Here is a 21,506-nt window from a genome sequence, read left to right as displayed (position 1 = left end):
ATAAATGTGTTTCTCTGGACTGAGGGGACACTCAAGTGGCTACATGCACAGGACAGCAAACTCAAAAGGAGCAGGCGTTTTACATCATTTTTCCAGGACTCTGAGCTGTCTGCTATGAGTGGAAGTCTCACATCCACTTAATGAAAGATAGTGCACAAAGTAATTGAATCATCAACAAATGTGTGTCATGGTGTCAGAGGTGAGACAGTAAATGACAGCCTGTAGAGGATCTGGATACTGGTTTGGTTTTGGGAGGGTTTTTTTGTTTGTTGGCTTTTTTTTTTTTAAGAATCAAGTTGATGAGGAATATAGCCCTGCTTGTGTGTCTCACACAGTCCCCTCACTTGCTCCCCACAGTGGTGGTGTGTTTACTGAGGTCTCAACTTTCCTTCCCAGCAAGGGAATCACTGCTGGTCTGGGAGGACAGGGCAGAAAGTCATGTCAATATCTGCTTTGCAACTGCTTGCAGTTAACAGTCTCAAGCATTACAGGCTGTGGTCCCAGGGCATTCCTCAGCATTCATCTCCATGCATCTCTGATCTCCAGGATCATCCTCAGCTTCCCAGGATCTTCACCCTCATCTTTCTGGGCCCCGAAGCCCCCATTTTTCATCTAAACAGTCTATCTGCAAAACCTGCGGTCAGGTTCCTAACTGGTAGTTCTGTGTCGTGTCACTTTATTAATGGCAAGATCAGAACATGTCACTTTGGTTTAGTCCAAGTGTTATCAAAATTTACAACCTGCCCATACCAGTTGCAGCGAGCCAGCAGGTTCGTGCTTGATGGTTTGAAAATTCAGTTTTGGATGTTTTACAAGCCTCTATATAAAATCTGTGCAAAAGTAACTTGAACCAACTGTAGTTCGCTCAACTGTTTCCCAGCTTACTTCTTGATGGGTGACACTGAGGGAGTTAAGAGACTCCCTGCAGTGGTAACAGGTGTCAGATCATGTGAACAGTAGACTTTTGCTTTCCAGGTTAGTAGTGATGCATGTTTCTCTGCGTCTAAGGAGTTGCTTTAAGGAATTAAAATGAAAACTCAAGACTTGCAGTCCCTGATGAGTGCAAACTACAGCATTCTGGAAATCACGTTGAAAGGTAACACACCAAACCTTCTGTTACTGAATCAATTGATCCTTTCAGCCCTCCCTGCTTACAACAGATATTATATCACTACCAAGTTCTGTATCAGCAAAATAAAATATTACAAAATCTGTGAAAGTAATGCACTGAGCAGTGAAACCAAACATATATATGAGTTCTGTTCACGTGCTCACCAAGCGTTTTGTTGTTGTTGAAACTGCTGTACAGTCCCATAGCTTTTGTTGAACTGGATAATCCAGGGCACTCTTTGGGCAAATGGTATTCGTGACATGAGTACATCATGCTTCTTTCTTCAGATGAGCAGTAATAAACGTTTCTCTCCTAAAAACTAAGAAAGTCACTTTAAGGGGTTGAAAGGTCAACAATTTCTGTTCCCTACTGAGATTAAATTCTCATTCTGAAACAGAGGTTGACTGGAAACCCATCAGGCCTTCCAGAAGCATCAGTCAGGATGTTGATGCTGTCCTGGCCAGAGGGGCTGGAGAAGCCGTCGCAGCTCAGGCCGTGCACAGAGGATTTTACGTTGGTGGCTACTTTGTACCCAAAATGAAACAGAGCTGGTGTCTTAAGTTTAATTTGTGCAAATGTGAATACAGATATTCAAGGCTGAGTTTGACGGAGACTTAGCACGTCTTTATCAGCAGTGCATGGAGGCTTGTGTTCCTTGTTTGGGGGACTCTTATTTTTCATAGCTGTCTGTTGAACCCTTATTATTTCCAGTTCATACGCAGTGATCTGTATCAGAACTGTTACTGTTTGAGGGTGTTTCCTTTCCATTTGTTCACAACATTTTTTAATATTCATCAAGGTCCTGCTGACAAACTAATCTTGAGGACTTTTTTTTTTTTTTGCTGATGAGAGTCCCTGGGGTTGTCACAGGACAATGCTCTTTTGATGTTTAATGTGTTTCTCTTCAATGATCTTTGTGGTGTCTATCAGCACAAAATACATGGCTTATTCCTGAATATATTGTGTTCATCAAGAGAATACAGACTCCTGAGTGGTGGTGGTTTATCTTCCATGAAGTTAGTTCACAGTGCTTTAGACCATCAGAAGATTTGGATTTGTAGTACATCAGCAACCACGTACGTCATTCTTTTTCCTAGTTCTCCCATAACTTTTATGGGTTATCTCAGGAGGTCCTAGAATCATGAAATCCAGGCTACTGTCTTAGGTGATTTCAAGTTGATTGGCAATTGCTTCAGGTGGCTTTGGTTTTTTCAGGAAAAAATTGCAAGCAGCAACTCATTGGTTTGGATGCGTTTCCCTTGCTGTATTTGGTGTTAATGCCGTCTGTTTCCATGGGTTCTTTCCAAATCAGCTGTGCTCTGCCTTGATTTCAGTTCTGGTTCCAGGGCTTTCCCTGTCTGTCCATTCAGAACCTGAGGTCTTTGCCTGTTACTGCAATTCATTGTTAGGACTTTGATCAAGTGCCTCAGTTGTCCTTGAGGCACTCCCTTTTCCAGTGTAGATGGTAGTTGGTTCTCTGTGGTAAACTGCATTCTTCCCTGGTCAAGGGTTTGGTTTTTTTTCAACAGCAAGAGTGTATACTTCAATCTGACACTATCAGAATATGTCTATTAATGTTATTTTTGATCTTTCTCAGTGTTTTTATCTTGCTTATTTTGGGATATTTCTTGGATTTGAAAAATGTGGAGCTTTTCCTTAGCTTCTCAAGTACTGGCCTTCTCTGCTCAAAATTTTTAATTTATCAGACCTGTCCATTTTTGTGTGAATGATGTATAGTTTTCCAAATGTTTATTTTGGATTTAGCTATGTAGTCATGAATTAGTCCCCCACTGGGATTTTAATTTGTTGTTTTAGAGTACTCACATGTGTTCCCTTCAAGCCCATGAACAAGGCCCTTTCTTGTTTATGAAGCTTGTTCCTCGTGGCTATTACATGAGCCAGAATGTGGGCTAGTGTCCAGCCCCTATGGTTGCAGTTTTACCCCAGATGGTTCGTTTTCCAGTGCTGTTCTCAGTCTTCTGCTTCTAGGGCTGTCCTTCATACTACTGAGATAAGGAGTACACCTTTTCCTTTTAGGTTCATAAGACGACGAAGTTCCTGAGTTCTTTTCATACAGATAAAGCATTTGGCTGGTCTGTGGTGGAAGAAAACCGCATCCTCACAGTGCTTTTTCAAAGGGCTTTCTCTGCATGGGTTAGGTGTCAAAATGGCAAGCTGGACCTTGGGATGGTGGTGTAGAGCAACTACTGCCAGATCTCACAGGATTTCAGTAATCAGTCTGAACATTGGACTGCTTTCATTGCAGTCATACTGTAGTACAGTCAGTAATGAAAAAAGTGATCAAAACATTTGAATATGTGAATCTGCTTGCTGTGAAGTATCTAGATCCAGCCTGCTATCCCAGTCCAGATTTTTTGAGGCCGTATCTTGTCTGAGATTGTATCTGATAAAGTCATCTTCCTGAGGTAATACAGCAGATGACTTCCAGTTTTTGCCTAGTTATTATATAGCCTGAAGCAGAAATAATCAATCCTGATGTTTATTCCAAGAACGGAATTATTTAACTTGTATTTGTTTCACATTTTCCTTAGGTTAGGCTATTTCTTTATTTGTGATAGTAGCTTTTTTGGTTTGTTTTAAAAATGCTTCTTGGAGAAGTAATATGGTTAGCTTAGCATCTAATGTATGAATGTGTGATTGTATACCATTTGAATTTATAGTATATTTTGGATCACATTTCATTTCTGTCTTTACTGCTAATCAGGTAAAATCTTTATGAAACCAGGTTTGACAGTAGCTAATCAATTTGAAAAATATAAAGATTAAAGCATATGTTAAGATAAACACATCTGTTGTGGTGCTGTACTAAATGCACTGTAATGTGTTGCCTACATATCTCAAATAGAAAAATAGATATGATAGGCTTTGAATTAGAGTTATTTCAAAATATCTATTGTTTGTTTCTGAAAACTTTATTGGAGAAATTACCCTTTTCCCAATTCCCTTCTATCACAACAGAAAAAGCAAAAGGTAGTAAAAATTTCTGGTTCTAGAAATCTTTCAGGGTCTAGACTCATCCATTTTGCTTTTGCTCCCATTACTGTTTTTTCTTTAGAGAAAAATGCTTATGTAAATCAACAGTAGATAACTTCAGAAGAAAGACTGTTATTTCTAGTACAATTGTTCTCTTAATTTAAAAAACTGCTTTTTTTCACATCATTGGATTAAATGAAAGGTTTTGATTGAGCTGTTGAACTTTGACCAGTGTTTTCTAACAAATTTAGTGTTTTGGGGCATTGGAGAGTCTTCACAGAGATGGAAATAAATAAGCCAATCTCTGCCTAGGCCTCTGATCATACTATCATAGAATCATTTAAGTTGGAAAAGACCCTTAAGATCATCAAGTCCAACCATTAACCTAGCACTGCCAAGTCCACCACTATACCATGTCCTCAAGCACATCTACCCGTCTTTTAAATACCTCCAGGGATGGGGACTCAACCACTTCCCTGGGCAGCCTGTTCCAATGCTTGACTACCCTTTCGGTGAAGAAGTTTTTTCTAATATCCAACCTAAACTTCCCCTGGCGTAGCTTGAGGCCGTTTCCTCTCGCCCTATCGCTTGTTACTTGAGAGAAGAGACCGACCCCCACCTCACTACAACCTCCTTTCAGGTAGCTGTAGAGAGCCATAAGGTCTCCCCTCAGCCTCCTCTTCTCCAGGCTAAACAACCCCAGCTCGCTCAGCCGCTCCTCATAAGACTTGTGCTCGAGACCCTTCACCAGCTTCGTTGCCCTTCTTTGGACACGCTCCAGCACCTCGATGTCCTTCTTGTAGTGAGGGGCCCAAAACTGAACACAGCACTTGAGGTGTGGCCTCACCAGTGCCAAGTAGAGGGATCAATCACTTCCCTAGTCCTGCTGGCCACACTGTTTCTGATACAAGCCAGGTTGCTATTGGTTTCCATGAATGAAAAAAAAAAACCCCTCAAAACACCAAGCCAAAAACTCTGAAACCAGCAAAAAACCCCCCCAAAACTCATCACAGTGAAAAAAAGAAAAACCCACACTCTCCCTTCTGATGATCTAACATTAGAAAAGTTTTAGATCATTGTTGGCTGTAAAAATAGTTTCCCTTGCAGCTAAAGAATTTTACCCTGACATCAGTCATCTTCATGGTAGTTCTTTTGTAAGTTCTGATTAAATAAGAGCAAGTACTGTTTAAGTAAGAGATCTTTTATTAAGTCAGTATTGATTGTGGAAATATATAAAATGGAAACAAAAATACAAGAACAATTGATATTCATGATATATGCAAACCCATTTTATTATTGCAGTGAAATTGGTACATCAAAGTTCCTTAAAATTTCTTTCAGCAATTCCAATTTTGAGTCTTGTCTGTTTTTTACTTGTGGCTATAATAAACATTTAATTGATGAAGATATCATATGACATTTCATATTTATTAATTTACCTCTTTTCATCAAATTCACATTTTTACTTAGAACACAGATTTTTTGAGCTTTTACTGAATCCCACCACAAAATAACTAGTTAAAACTCAAATCATAAAACAGGGTACCCTTACACATTTGCTGCCAAGAATTTTCTAGAAGCATTAGACCTTGAATCCAGAAATTGTACCTCATTCAGATTTCTCAACTAGTGACTAAGACGCCTTGTTCACTGTCCAAAATCTCTCAGATAGTTATTGTCTTTACTACATCAAAACCTGTAAATGCTTTAAAATAATTAAATCTTTCAAAGTGGACAGTGTAAAAGTCTCAAAAGTAGGATTATTCAAGGAAACGTCATAGTGAAAATAAATCTTTGTGGCACTCTGGTGTAGATTTGTCTGCTGAAAGTTTCCACAAATTTTCTATAGATGGGGAACATTTATCGATAGGAGACAGCATTCAGCCTTTCCATTATTTTGAGAATAATAGTTGTGTGTTACTTGTATGTCTTCCCCATTTTATCTGAGATTATACTTTCTCTGACTTACTCTGTAGACCCTGTATTTTCACACTACACTTCTATGGTTTCTCAGCTAAAATGTGTGCCTTGTTTAATTGTCTTGTATTTGATTTATTTTTCAAGCATGAACATGCTTATTGATTTCACTAGGACTACTTTTGCATATAAGCTGAACAAATACAATTACAAATTTAACCAGCCAATACTAAGCCTTCTTTTCTGATATTAAAATTCCCACCTATTCTGATCACTCTGATATAATGTCTCTTGATCAACCCCAGTGACTTTTTTAGTGTGTGTTTATTGGTGCTGTGGTGTTACTATTACTGACACCATCAATGGGTAGAATGCTGTGGAGTATTAACATGACATGGCTTAACATCTTAAGATGTCATGACATCTTAACATGACATGGCTTAAAACTAATTATGTTAAAAATTTGAGTTCCAGTATTTCAGACTACTAAGTTTTCCCAATCTGCAGTTTATTGCTGGTTAGTGGAAACAAGTATTAGAAATAAGAAGTTATATCTGGCTATTGTCAGGTGAGATTATAATGTTAAAAAGGCTGTATGTGATTAAAAAAGAATGGACTGTTCAAAAATCTGATTTAAGTACTGGTAAGAAAAAAAGTGTAAATGTTGACTAGTGACTGGTGAATGGACTTGTGACAGAAAAACAAAAACAGCACAGGAAAAGAAAACCTGAGAGAATGCAAGACATGCAGAATCACAGTGAGAAGCACAGCTGACCTGTTTGATAATAAAAGACTATAAGAATACAGAAGACTTTTAGAGTAGGTGCACAGATTTTATATTACCTAGAACACAGTTGAAAATACATAAGGTAGATGGTTGAACTAGAAAATATATTTCTTACACTTTGGATTTGATATTCTAACCACCAAAAGGACATAATAAAAATGCACGGTCAGGTGCTATTGAGACTGTTTATTATTGAATCACAGTATGGTTGAGGTTGGAAGGTGCCTCTGGAGGTTATCTTGTCTAACCCCCCTGCTCAAGAAGGGTCGTCTAGAGCCAAGTGCCCAGGACCGTGTCCATATGGGTTTTGACTGTCTCCGAGGATGGAGACTCCACAACTTCTGTGGGCAACCTGTGCCAGTGCTCAGTCAAACATGCCTTTTAGAGCAAATAATACGAAAAGTGGAGTTAAAATGCCTATTTTTTTGAATGGCATTCATTTCAGTGTGTCCAATTTAGAATTGTTTAAATTCATTAGTTAAATCTTAGACTTTAGTTCCATGAGCCTAAATTAGCCTAAACAGGCCCTGCTGGTGTAGAAGGCAGTTCTACTCTGTTTGTCCCTGCCTGCTGAGTTTCCATTCCTTTCCTGATGCTGGTGTTATGACTACATGGTAAAACAGAGCCAACTGTAGGCTTACCTGGGGAAGGTGAGGAGAAATGAGGTTCATTTTCAGATGGCAGAAATGGGTGGACAGAATTAGGGGCTGTGTCTTCACACTTCAGCAGCTTCAATTTATGGTATATTAAACTACTAATGAAATTTTTATTTCGAAGAGAAAGAAGGAAAAAAGAAGCACACAAAAAAAGTTAAAGGGATAAACACAGAGTTCAGGATGAGAAAACAAAGAACGAACGTGAAATAAGAATGTTTCAGCTCATTGTTCTTGAAACTGTTATATTGCAAACTTAAAATGTACATGAAGCAAATGCTTTTTTTTTTATTTTGTAACTTTTTTTTATTTTGAAGTATTTCAGATGCTTGCTTTCATACTTGATAACAGTCCAGGCTTTGACACAGCATTGCAACATATCTAAAACCAGGCATGACTGTCTTTTAAAACAGGTGGCTGTAAACTCATGCAGGAATTGTCAGTCAAATGAAAATATGTCAGTGAAAAATAGCCAAGAAATTTCTAATTGTAAACCGCACATTTTTATAGCGTTATTTTAAAACTATGTGAAATCAGAGAAATGGGATACTCAGGTGCATTAACTCTTCTTGCATTTGATGTTCACACCATTGACTTTCAGCAGGTGACTGTATAAAACTTCGAAAAACAGCAACCAAGCAAGCAAGCAAAACTAACTAGCTAGCATTAGAGCTGTTTCCTTTTAAAATTATTAACTCAGTTTAAATTAATGTCTGTCTTCATTTAATAAGCTGCCCAGGGGTTGCAAATATGGGCACATATTGACTTATTCTTTTCATTCAGACATTCACTTACTCTTTTGTTAAGTTTTTCATGAGTTCCTTACTGACATACATAAAATAAGAACTTGAGGCTGGAAAACCTATACATTAAAAATGGAGGAAAACATACAGGTATTTTTAAGAGACATTAATAAAATACCTTCTTCTGGATCATGACTGCTTCTTTCTTTTATACCTTTATAAAGCATGCTAGAATACAATTAGGTTTTGTTGTTTGACAGTTCTGATGCAAATTGCAAGGGAGAATTTGATGTGTTACGGTGCCCTAAATATTACCATGTGCAAAGCTGAACACTGTGCGATCAAGTACTCTTCACTACAAAAGACAAGTCAAAGAGTATAAAAGCAACAGGAGCTCTGGCAAAGCTGTAACAATGATTATCTAGCCTGTAAGTGAGTCCCTGATGGAAAACAGAGCTTAAATCTGAGAAAATTGTACTATGCGTGTACACATTATAAACATGAAACCTTCAAAATCAGTTTATAAAGGGCATATCCAAAAGCACCAAAAAGGACAGATGCCTGTACTGAGCAGGAAGCAAGGGGGCTTGGGGGGTCCTGGTGCAGGACTTGATGCTCAGGTGATCGCAAACTGACTTGAAACCGAAGAAAACTGGAATGTGTTCAGATACACTCCAGCAGTTGCACCCAATCATATTTTCAGTCACTTTTGATATAAAAACAAAGTTAGAAATGAGTCATACTTAACTGACTCTACAGTAGGAAGATTTTCATTTCGAAAATATAAGTTAATTCTGCAGTTTTCAAATAAAACAAACTAACTTTGAGTAAGTGGAAATAACAATGGATAATTACAGAGCCCAAACTATCCTGTTATGCAATGTCTTAGCTTCGAATGCTGAGGATCTATAAAGCAGGTGGCGGCATACAGCTGCCAAACATCATCTTAACCTCATTAGTAGTCAGTAAAGCACCATCAGAAAAACAAGTTGCAGATGGCAGTGAAAGAAAAGGCACATAAGAGCTAAGAAGAAGAGTCCCTGAGTATGTACCTTTACTTGCAAATAAAGCAATTTAGTGTAAATGTCTTAATATATGTAGAGGCAAAAGATTGTTGCTGTGAATTAAGGTAGTTTTGAGTGGAGGTCTGTTTCTGGATAACACTAGTGAAAAACAGCTGCAAGCTTGCTTTCTTTATGTGCACAAATGTAATAGGAAAGATATATTTATTATGAATTATAATTCTGTTTTGTTTAAGTAGAGGATTGTTAGTTTCTCTCACACAGAGCACTCCTTTCTAGCTGGACTCCATTCTATTGCAATTTTTAGCTTTTTTTTGTCTCTACTCTTAGCAACTTGTTCCCTATTAAAGCCAGTTAATCTACTAAACCTGCTCTTCTTTGGATATGCTTAATGTGGCCCTTATTACTCAGCCCCATCATATATGCAGAAGGTGAATCTGGTTCCCCATGATGTGGCCAGTTCAAAGTTACATATGGGCTAGTTTGGCTGCCTTCTGGCTGCCTCAGAATGCGTAGGAGCTGAGTTATAACTGCTTTTCCCTGAATGAGCCACAAATGTTGGTCCGGCTTTTCTAGCCAACCACAACTTGTAATCAACATGTAGGAATTGTATAGCTTTGTCATCCCTACCTGTCAATTTTTGGCTGAAATTGGCCAACCAGTCAAAGTTGGGGAGGTGATGTGGTGGAGAGGGTAAAGGAGTAGGAGTAAGATGACTACCAGTGCAATCATGTATGTTAATAAATTTAACAAACTGGATGAAAGTCTCTGGTCTGTTCTGGTGGGCGTTCTGTTCTATGGAGCACTCTATCAATGTCGGGGAAAAGACACACCGTGAAGAACTAGTTAACAAACTTCACTGGAGAATGCTGGTAGAGGTTCCTCTAACAGCTGTTCTCCAAGATATGTCTTCATGGTAGTACAGCAGAAAAATCTGTGTGGTGACCTAAGAGCAGCCTCTGAGAGGTCTGAGAAGGAGTCTAGAGGGAGTGGGACAGTAGTTCCATGGTGAAACTGCACTGTAGCTGGGCAATAAAGATCAAACTGCTGCAAAATAACATGGATGCTCTCTAAGAATTTAAAGTCCCTCAAGGCCAGCTCTGATAACGTGACCATGATAGCTTTCATATGATGGCAGGATCAATTCAGTGAAGTCCTCTTCTCGACCTTACAGGTGGGTCAAGATTTCCCCAAGGATGGGTCAAGGGTTTAAATGGGCATCGTTTCAGAATAGTTTACTCAGAATAATCTCTCTTTCAAAACTGGGATTTATTTATAAGTGCCCCTATATTCTGTCATCATCTGTGACTGTGTCAGTCAGTAATCCCTTTTCTGATATCTGTCACCTGAAGTTACCATTTTTCTGCTGAACTGTCGGAGAAGAAACAGCAGCCTGATCTCGCATCTGTGAATCATTGTGAGTTAGTAAATCAAGAGCTAGCTTTGATAATCCATGTCTTTTCTGCTTTTCGGGATAGTTAGATAACGTCATCATTGATACAAAAAGCAGCTATAACTGTGGTCTGCAATTCAAAAGTTAAACAAACCACAGAATGACTACTAGCCTTTTAACTCATCAGCTTTTTCAAAAAGTTCTCTTAAATTACAAGAGAACCTTCATGCTTTTAAACTTTTTGGGTTTATACTCAGAATTTGTCCATACTTAAGTTTTTGTTTGCTCACTTAAGGTTATGAGACTTAAAATATATTTACATCTGAATTTAGAGAACTTTATATAATTGATATTAGGTGTAATCTTTATTAAATGAAGAATAATTTTGAGAAATGAGAAAACCTGAAGTATTTATGAACTAGATTAAATTAGTTGACTTATTTCAGCTGGAAAATTCAGGTTAGAAAAGTCTGAATGCTACAGAACATTATGAATGTTTCTTTCAACTAACCAACAGACATATAGGTCTTCTGATCACTACTCCAAATTATGTTAAAAATACTTTTTTAAAAAGTACATACGTACAATGTAGTTAGCATTTACTTAAAAATAGAGATAGTTCTTTTGCATGGCATAGATTTTATTGTAAGGAACAAACAGGAAAACATAAGGCAGTATGTAATTGAAGTGTTTAGAATAGATGAGTTTTCTTCAATTCTTAACTAATATGACACTAATTTTTTCAGTCAATTTCAAAGGAGGGAGGAAGTAAAAAAAATATATATATGTACACAGATAGTGCCAGGTTTCAGACTTGGCCTTGGCCTTGATCTGTTACATCTTCTGTAAAAGGAGGTGGCAAGAGGGATAGGAATGTAATCAGTTGGGCTATTACAGAGAAACAATGCGGCTAAGTACTTTCTTGGCAGTGTGTTGCTGTTTTTATCCATTCAGCAAATGTAATTTATTTGTACATCTGTCAATAAATACAAGGCGGGATCCAATAATGACTACAGCAGGGATTTAAGCTGGAGTGTATTGCTGTGTTTGACACAAAGGTCAACCTTGGGAAAGGGGCTTGAAATTAACATTTCTTGAAAACTATTTTTCCTTCCACTGAGGCTATCTCTTAATTCCAGCAATTTTCTCTGTTTGATAAGCAGACAGAGCATACATTTTGATTATATAAAGGAGGTAGGAGGTGATGAAATTTTAAAAAATTTCAGCCGGCATTGCATTCTGGTGATAAGAATGGGACTTTATGCAGCACAGAAGAGATTACCTGAAGTAGAATGGGGAAGCAAATTGTATTTACAAAAGATGGCATGATTTTCCTAATAGGTGTTCGAAACAGGCTATTCACTCACATATTCTGCTGAGCTTGACTAGAAATAACTTCATTTCAAAAAGGACAAATCTGATTGAAGGTAAAAGCATTCCCCTCTCACAGATACTTGTCTAAAGGATTTGCATTAAATTTTCTTGATGGGAGCACAGTAGTATTTTACATCTGCATGAACTGGTAATGTGGAAAATAAAAATACAAATCGTGTCCTTGACTGCTTCATGCTTCAACCACTTGAATTACTAGATTTATGTCTGCAATTATGGAAGAGATGTTGCAATATGATAGTTTGACAATAACTGTCACAATTATATTACCAAAATAGAGATTCCACTTATTCTTGAAGTTAAGAGTATTGAAATTACGTTTTAAGGACCAGGTGTATCTTCCTGTGGTTTTATCTTGTTTTTAATGTAGCCAGGGTATTTTTAAAGAACTATAATATGTCTAAATGTTGTCAGTTATTAGTAGCATACACACATGTCAAAGATGTCATGTGCTGCAAATTTCCATGAGCTATTACTATACAAGGCTGTTGTGAAGTACCTTGTCATGGTAAGTATCAACAAACTGTACATGTGCTACTTCTGAATCAGTTACATTTTTCTCCCTCTGTAAAGATCCTGGAATTGGTGAAGGGCATGCATTACCAGCTGGCCTGTCAGAAGTACTTTGAGTTGACGCATGATGTAAGTAGCTACTAATTTTTGTAATACTGTAATCACTATCTTTGTCTTGAGGAAGGCCTTGGAAATCATGCATGAAGTCCAGAGACTATTTGCAGTTTTCACATCCATCATTAGCTGTCTTGCCGTGTTAGTTTTCATTTCAATATTTTCAAATATTCTTTCGTATTTTTCTGCATTTATATCTTGATTTTATTAATAACCTGAACATTACAAGATATAGGAAAAAGCTATGCTTTCTTCCTGAAAATGTCAATATTATTGAATTTTGTCTATTTCAAGCCATTTAATGTTTTCGGTATCCCATTTTTAAACAAATTGTGTTTTTTAACCCATTATGCGTTTAGTATTTTGAGATATATCTTAAAAAAATAAACAAAAGGGGCCTAACAAGTTTAACTAAAACTCTAATCTTCCAGCACCTACATAGTTAATATTTTTAATTTTCACTTGATATTTTTTCATGTCTTTGGTCATGTGTGATTAGTTTTTAAATCAAGATGAACATTCTCAGAGCTTTCCTGCTTGCTTAATCGTAAGCTTCTGTAACATATTCAAGTAAGATTCTCCACAAAATTGGAAGGTAGTGAATGGCTGCCGTCCATCTCCTATGTGATTTCTTAATTCAACAAACCAGTTTTCGCAATGGTTCTAGATTCTTTGTTGTCAAGAAAAAACAGTGGAACGTGGCCCATCTTATACCTTTGTTCTCTCCACAACTCAAAAAATCGAAACATCCAGTTCAAACATAAGAATATGGAACAGGCTTGCCGTCCTCACTGATTTAAATGGAAGTGTTTGTCTCCCTAATTTTCCTGCAGTCATATGTGTAAATGTGTAGTAAAGGTATACTCTGAACCCATATTAAGTGTTGTTTTGGCAGCTGTAATTTGAGAGGAACACTTTGTCTTACAGTCTTAGAAAATGATAAAACAGGAAATTCCAAATTATGTATAATTTGAAATTTAGATAACACATGCCCAGTGTAAAGCTAAGTCAGTAGAAATAATATTTTCCCAAGATGACTGTAGGCCCCAAGGTCAACATTCACCAAAGGATAAATCAGCACAGTGCCGAAGATCTGTTGTGTTTTAGGAAAGCCATCTTTGCATTCTTCTGTGGCAAATTCTGGAAGAGCATTATTTTTTTCAGTCTTTTTGTGATATAAATATTTCTCTTTGCTGCTTGCACTAAGAGTCATCTTTCTGCTTTGCTGCTGCTAAGTCTCTTACTTCAGTGAAAGAAAGCAGAATGCACTGAAAGGCACTTTCTGTATTTTGAATGAAACATGCTTATGAGGGCTTTTTTTTTTAGAGAATTTATCTGCCAAACTTATTACCAGCCTACTCGGAATGATTTTTCTGTCCTACAGCTATACGCTTTAGTAATTTTTTTTTTTTCCCATGGGGTGGTCAAAAGATGTGTCTCTGAAGCTGAGGACACCGAGTCAGACAATCAAACCCTTGCTTTCCGGTATATCACTAGCAGAGCTTTTCAGTGAAGGAAATTTCTGAAGAATCAATCAGCATAACATTGATTGTTATTGTTTCTTCAAATAGGTGAACAATCTTAAGTAAAATTTTCCTAGAAATAATGGACTGGCTCACATGGAGAATTTCAGCTTCAATTATGTAAAAATTTTACCAAGAAGGTGTTTGATATATGTTGGGCAGAGCTGTTAGTGTTACCTATAGTTCTTGAAAGTTACAGTGCATATGTGGGTTAGGTCTACTATGAATGACTTTGTAGTGGAGACTTGTTTAAGATTATGGTATTTTTCTAAGTTCACAGGGTCGATTCCACGCTATGTCTGCTTAAGGGCTCTCTTTGCAGTTCCTCCCCATCATCCTCTCTCAAGTTTCTACTGCATCTTAAGCTCATGTTGGCAGCAGCTTTACTGTTGGCTTCAGTAGTCTAGTGCTTGGCACTAAGACTACCCTAATAAATCCAGCTGGACTAGAGTGAGAATGTTTAGAACTATTTTTGGGGGGGGAGGGAGGTGTCTTTCCACCTCAATGCTGCTGGTTCAAATAGCACAGGTTACCTAAAAACTGCTTCTCTGCATATTCCGTGTAAACTGGACTTACTAACTTCAGTGCTACACCTCTCCTGAACTTGTGTTTCACTGTCTCACAACCACAGAACAAAAGTAACCATCATTTGTGTGGTTCAGTGAATTGTCTTCAGGCATGAACTAACGTGTTAAGGAAATGTACGTGTATGCAATTTGTTAAGTCTTTCACTAAGTGTGGGAAAGAAAAGTGCTACCTATAGTGCATGAATGGTTTTACCATATTTTTCAAGTTCTGGGATATCAGGGCATACTCCTTTTTGGGAAAGTTATTTTCTAAATAATAGAACTGTAATTTGATCAAGACAAGCTGTGCTATACATGTGAAGAAAAGAAAGTCTTTTGACTTGATAGAAGAATGACTGAATGGCCTATAGGGTAGCTATTTTCAAACATTATCATATTTTAAGAAGAATCAAGAATAAGCTATGTTTATATGGTAACTAGAGTAAGCATTCAATCAAACACTACCAAAATACTGAAGTATCTTTCTGGATGATCAAATTTGGATTTTAAGCCATATGGAAAGCATCATAACTGAACTTCTAATATTTGTACTTGAGTTCATAATAAGCTATTTCATATTGATTATCCCTTTTAGATAAGTTTTTATTTTGTACTAAAGTGAGGACACAAGACAACTTACGTAAAGTGGAAATGGCACACCCTGAAAATGTAAGCAGTGTAGCTATAACCCAAAGTAAATACTCACAGTAATGAGGAATGCCTTTCACAGTCACAAATGTGTCAAGATTTTATTTTACTTTAGTTGATAGAATTGGATGACAACTCAAAATAGAGAAAAATATTTCCAGACCAACAGTTTGGAGATCTTGGCTATGTATACGCAGTCAAGTAAGAGAGATTGATGATATTAGCTATGAACTACTAGTAGGTTAAATTAATGTTCTTGTGACAGCTTGCCTGTAGAAATAATTAGTGCTTTGAAATCTGATTGTGTATAAATCCACTGTATAAATCCACTGTTTTAAGAGCCTGAGCATTATGATAAATAAGAAAGCCTAACTGGCTAATGCCGATGTTAGTAAGGTATATTCCAAAGGAACTAATGATGTTAATGTTGTTTGCATGAATATTGCTGTATTGGTTACTTGTGCAGTTACAGCTGTAACGGCCGATTATTTGTATATTAGTATTTATCTCTAAACATTATATTCTTGCGTACTGATATTTTCCAATCCTGTGTATTTTTAAGAAGTAAATGAAATCTGACTCATTGGAAACTTTCTGGTACAGAAGAATCACTTTTGAATAGTTTATTTTAAAACATATGCAAAAACCGTTTTTCTTAGCTCTTTGTGATCAAATCGCAAGAACACTGGATTTTTTTTTTTTTTTAAAGAGATGTGGTTAATTGATATCATTTACTGTAGCACCATGATTGCTCCATATGTTTTTTCTGTAATATCAGCTGCAGCATTATCAGCTGTCATTTTAAAAGTTCTTGGTTAAAACCCAAAGATACTGTAGCTACAAAATGATTGCTTCAGGTTTTTCAAAACAATATTTGCTGTAACAGAAATACAAAACTAGAGTTTGTATGAAGGCCAGTATGTGCAAAATGTGTTGAGTGAAAAAAAAAGTCTTGTGTTAGTACCATCTACTAGATGGAATAAACAATTCTGTCCGAAGTGACGGGCCTTTTCACTCAGATCAATACACGTTGTAAGCTTAAATTTTTGCCTGCACAGAAAATATACTTTTCTTTGGGCATGGTGGATTCCAGATGGATTTAGAGGTGTGAATGGATAAAGCTGTTAGAGAAGTCTAGTTTCTCTGTTTCTGGTAGTAAGTTTCAGATAACTTACAGGTAAGTTAATGATGCAGCTTTTAAAATTGATGTGCTTTGATCTGAATTACCTAAAAGCATTGTAAAACTTACATAAAGTAACATGAGCAGTGGAACATAAAAAAGCCAGGAGATTTGTGTATGCTTCACCTCCATTTTTGTGGTCAAATTTCTTGGGTATTTCTAGCCAGAGCAGAATTTTTTTATTCAGAGAACCTTGCTGAAAATTACACAGAACAGAATTGTTTATGTATCGCTGTATCACAAATGAAGATGATGATGATGAACAAAACTTCCCCTTTCTCTCTTCAGACTCTCAAAAAAAGGTGATAAAATGAATGGGCAGAATTCTTTTAATTAAAATAGGGTACATGGAGTCATACTACAATTTTAACTAACAACCTGTAAATAGCTTTTAGCCAGATGCTGTCAATCACCTCTGAAAACATGCTCCATTCATACGATGAGCTGCTTCTACAGCTTATTCCAATTTGTTGAGGAGAGAAGAGTTTAGAACAAAATTAAGAGTTACAAAGTGAATCTTAAATTGCTCTGAAGAAAACTGAGATTTTAAGGTTAAAAAAAATAGAACTCATTACAAGCTGCTTCTAGGAAAGCTAGCTTTTCACTGTATCACTTCTTTTTAAGCCTTTTTGGTGTAAAGAAGTAATTTAGTTCCCACATAATGGAAATTGGTGCATGGATGAAAGCTGGCTGGATGAAACTCATCCAGAGAAGACTAAAATGAAATTCAATGGTAGCTTCAGGTTTCTTTTTTTTTGCTTTGTGCTTTTTATTTTGAGTGCCAAATTAGTGTGCTAGGCCTGTCACTTATTTTTTAATTTTTTTCAAGCAAGGTCAGTTACTACAGTTGCTAATGTCATCTTTGTGTCTGAATTAGGTTTTGTTATACACGTTGCGATTTTCTGATGGAGCTAAGCTAGGCAGTGGTAATGCATTGAATCAGGGTTCCATTTAAAATGCACATCGATTCTCTGCTTTATGATTTTTCACAAGTGGCCAAAATTTAAACTGATGGGGTTTGAGATATTAAATCAGCCACAGTTTATGTTCTAATGATATACTACATGTGTGCAAAGTTGCCTGTTATGCTTGAATTGGCCCCGCCCCTCTGGGAAAAAGAGAAGATAGTGGGAGCAGAAAATTAGCAGTATATGGCTCTTAGTCTTCCTTAGTTTATTGTATCCCAGGTTTGGGAAATTTTTCAACATCATTTAAGAGCAATGTTTTTCTCAAAATGTTCTTAGTATTCGCGTGAACTGACTGGCAGATAAAAGGTGCAGATTGCCTGAATATGAGGTGGAAGCACCTTTTAAAGTAAGCATTTCCAACTTCTGAGCCCCTGAAAAGAGATACAAAGGTTATAACTGAAGTTTGTGGCGAACATGTCAGAATAGCTTACTTTAAAAACTGAAAGATTTGTTGATTTGAAATATTTGATGAGCATCAATTGAATGTCCATTTATCAAAGAATTATGGAGCTGAAAGAATGCACCTGCTACGTAGAAAGGAGCAATAAAAATATGCTGCACCTTATGCTAGTTTTCTGCATTCTTTTCCACTGAAGACTAAATGTTCTTTGGTATTGGTTGTGCATCTATTTTCAGGATGCTGATGTTGACAGTGATGGAGCAAAGATAAGCTTGATCTATTGGGCTTCTGTCTTAGCCTGCTGCCTTGTAAATATTGCATTTGTGGCTCCTGGAGAAAACAGGGATAGAGGTGAAGCTACCCGTTTCCATTCACAGTTTCACACTGATATTTAAGATCTAGATTTATACTCTGCAGTTGTTACAACCTTTAGTAGTATTCTCTACTGCCCTTTGCACTCTAGACTTGTCTTAGTCCATCTTTTGGGTAGGGAAATGCTGTTTTAAGGTGTAGATTCAATTGTCCTATGTCTATAAAGGTAAGCCATTTTACTTACATTGTTTTATATATTTCGGGGAGTTTTTTTTCTTTACTGCAGCAAAGACAGTGTGAAATATTGTTTGAATATGCCAAAGCAGTTGTTCTATTTCTAACAAGAAGGAAGAAGTTTTCTGATGAAAGTAAATCTGTGTCATGCTAATATTTACTGGGATAGTATTTACAGACTGATGCCTTTTTTCTTCAACAAAATCAGAACTTATTAAATTGCTAATTAATTTGTTCTTGAATCTGAAAAAGATGACTTTTTGAAATAAATATACTAAGTCACTCTTCCTTTCCTTTTATGTGCAGGTTGATGACATTGGGTTTTCTTTGAATCATCCTAATCAGTATTTTACAGAGAGTCAAAGGCTATTAAATGGTGGTAGAGAACTGAAGAAGGAACTAAGTAATTCAGGAAACTCTCAACAAAAAAGTAATAGTCAGGAAAGCATGAATTCAAATCCTACTCCCACCTCTTCAAAAACACCAGCTGATGCAGACCTGGAGGAACTGGAGGCATACTTCACTGAAGACTAAGCAGCTGTGTTATTTGCGTTGTTTGGTTTGGTTTGGGTTGGGTTTTTTTCTTTCTTCAGTTCTTTCCCTTCTCTAGCTGAATTTGTCCCTATACTAAGCAATATGCACTTCACGACCTGGAAGACACAGGCTTTTAGTGCTTTGAATAGGCTGAAGAAAAGAAAGATAGATACTGAAGCTGTAATTGCATCCAGTACTTAGTCTCGCTGCTTTAGGATGCTGTTTTACACGGCATGTTGAAGGATGGGAAAATGAAAGTTCCTTCCCAATTATTAGGTGATTTTTGTCTGACTTACATTTTTGTTTTTCTTCAAAATGTTTAAATATTTTTATCCCATTTTGGGGTCACTTTTATATGTTTCTTCTTAATAAATAAACGGCAAAGCAAAAGTTTGTGGTATTTTCTTATTAGCTGTATTTGGATGGTAATTAAGTAGGAGCTCTTATGATCAAAATTACCCCCTGGAGGAGTCTGTCTGTCTCACTTCTACATGAGGAGCTGAGGGAAATCAGCTTCCTAGTTTGTGTATCTTGACACTAAATTTAGAGAGCTGGTTTTGGTGCTTGAAATAGAACATACGCAGACTTTAGAAACCTGTGTGTAAGAAGGTAATCCAAAAAGCTGATGCTCTATCAACTGACTCATCTTGAAGAAGCTAAAAACTTACTGGTGTATATTACTTTTCAATTTTAAAGTTTCCTCAATGTCTGAGCGTGGCTGGAGCCCCATGCGTCCTGCTAAGCTAAACAGCCATCTGAATGCAGCTTTGGGTCACCTAAATTCCACCCATTCACCCAAAGCCCAATTCACCTAACGTACGAACGGCATTCAGTCGAGCAGCTGCCACTGTGCAGTGAGCGGAAGCTCTAAGTAGAGCTGGTATTTTATATCATGCTGTTAAGAGTATTCTCCCGGGGATTTGGAAAGCCTGAATTTTATCAGATACCTAAGGAGTTTCAAGACAACATTACCCCTTCCTGGGAGAGTGACCTAGCTACTGGTATAGCCCTGTAACCACATAAACACAGTCTTGTCATTGCTCATAACTTGTATTAACTCTGCAAGCATGAAGACTCACTGAGCTTGATTTTTCTGGGCTTATCTTGCCCTACCTTAAGCTTTGTTTTAGCTGTAACAGCAACTGTCAAATGACAGCCTAGGTTTGTACAATTGCGTGGTGTACTACCTATGTTTATAACGATTTTGATGTATTTCTGTAGCTAATGGCTAGTAAGTAATACGTAGTTATTTTGTGTAGAATCAATTAATCTATGATCTTTGATGCCAGAGGCCCCATGGATATAGATAAATCACCCATGGCCAAGTGCTGATCCTTAAAGAAATACAACCTAGAGAGTTGTGCAAAACAAGTTTTTAGAGGTAAGAGAAGAAAGAACAACTGTGCAATGTGAGTAAACCACACTAGATATAATTATTTGGCTATAGCGTGGAATTGCGAAACCAATGAAGAAAGAATAGCAAGTGGAACATTTTTGGACATGTGTAATATTACCCCAGATGGACACTAGAGAGAAGAAGGAACAATCCTCACCATCAGCATCCTACTACTCCTGATAAACAACGCAGGACCCTGACCCTTTGCTGTGTGGAAGAGGGTGCTGCCGATCCCAGGACCCCAAGGGGCAGTGGAAAGGTGTGTGCAACACTAGAGAAAGGGATAGATACAAGGGAGTGTGTGAGTATGTAACATTTGCTAGTTGTATTATGTTAGAGGTTTTATTTTTTCTACAATAATAGACTGATTTAGGCTATTAATATTGTAACTGGACTAAAGACTATTCGATTACTCTTAATATTTTGGACTAACTATAAATCGGTGGCTTCTCATATATGGAGTGTACCTTTAAGGGTACATAACTTGCACAGGGCTAGTGCAACACCAGGCTTTAAAAATAAAATATATCGTTTGTTGTTAAAAGAGGATCTTCCAGGATTCACTGTTCCTTTTTCCTTCCTTTAATTATTCCTTAATTTATTTAGGGACTGCTTTGTGTAAACTACCAAACCTCTTCCTTCTTTGGATATCATATATCCAAAGGAGTTGTAGGAATTCATCCTGAACAAAGGCTCTGCACTTGCATCCTGCAGGGCAGTGGTTGTTCTGGGCCCAAGAAGCAAGGAGTTACGAACACCTGTGGGCTTGCTTTCACCTGTTGGTTAGGCTCCTGGCAGCACCACACCTCGTGTGTGGAAGTCCATTGATTGTATTAGATGGTTAAGAAACTTGACCTTAGGGTTTTGAAGTGTCCTTGCAAGTGGTAACTGTCCTCTAATTTGGAGGTGCCTTAGTGGACATCATGGATCCTTTTAATAGAAGTGAAACGTTTTCAGACCTGCAATGAGATTTGTGTTCCTCAGTGAAACAGCCAGGAGAAGAATGAGCAGGTCAACACAATACATGCAGGTGGTGTTTCCCAGCCTGCATGGGAATTTGCCCACAAATTGTAATTTATGATTCAGTAGAAACATTTCGGTTATGG

General features: G+C 37.2%; 1 protein-coding gene across 1 annotated transcript in view; it reads left to right on the top strand.

Annotated features, from left to right (window-relative positions):
• Nucleotides 1–19,183, top strand: part of PRIM2 (DNA primase subunit 2) — a 128,894-nt gene extending 109,711 nt beyond the window's left edge. The window contains exons 13-14 of the mRNA XM_087775879.1: nucleotides 12,586–12,654; nucleotides 18,777–19,183. Of these exons, the coding sequence (XP_087632005.1) occupies nucleotides 12,586–12,654; nucleotides 18,777–19,004 (297 nt within the window). The 3' untranslated portion in view covers nucleotides 19,005–19,183. The remainder of the gene's footprint in view (nucleotides 1–12,585; nucleotides 12,655–18,776) is intronic.
• The last annotated feature ends 2,323 nt before the right edge of the window (nucleotides 19,184–21,506 follow it).

This window comes from Nipponia nippon, unplaced genomic scaffold (assembly GCF_047370975.1).
Source record: "Nipponia nippon isolate SJK-2023a ecotype South Korea unplaced genomic scaffold, ASM4737097v1 scaffold_4, whole genome shotgun sequence".
NCBI lineage: Eukaryota > Metazoa > Chordata > Aves > Pelecaniformes > Threskiornithidae > Nipponia > Nipponia nippon.
This window is presented reverse-complemented; position numbering and strand designations above follow the sequence as displayed.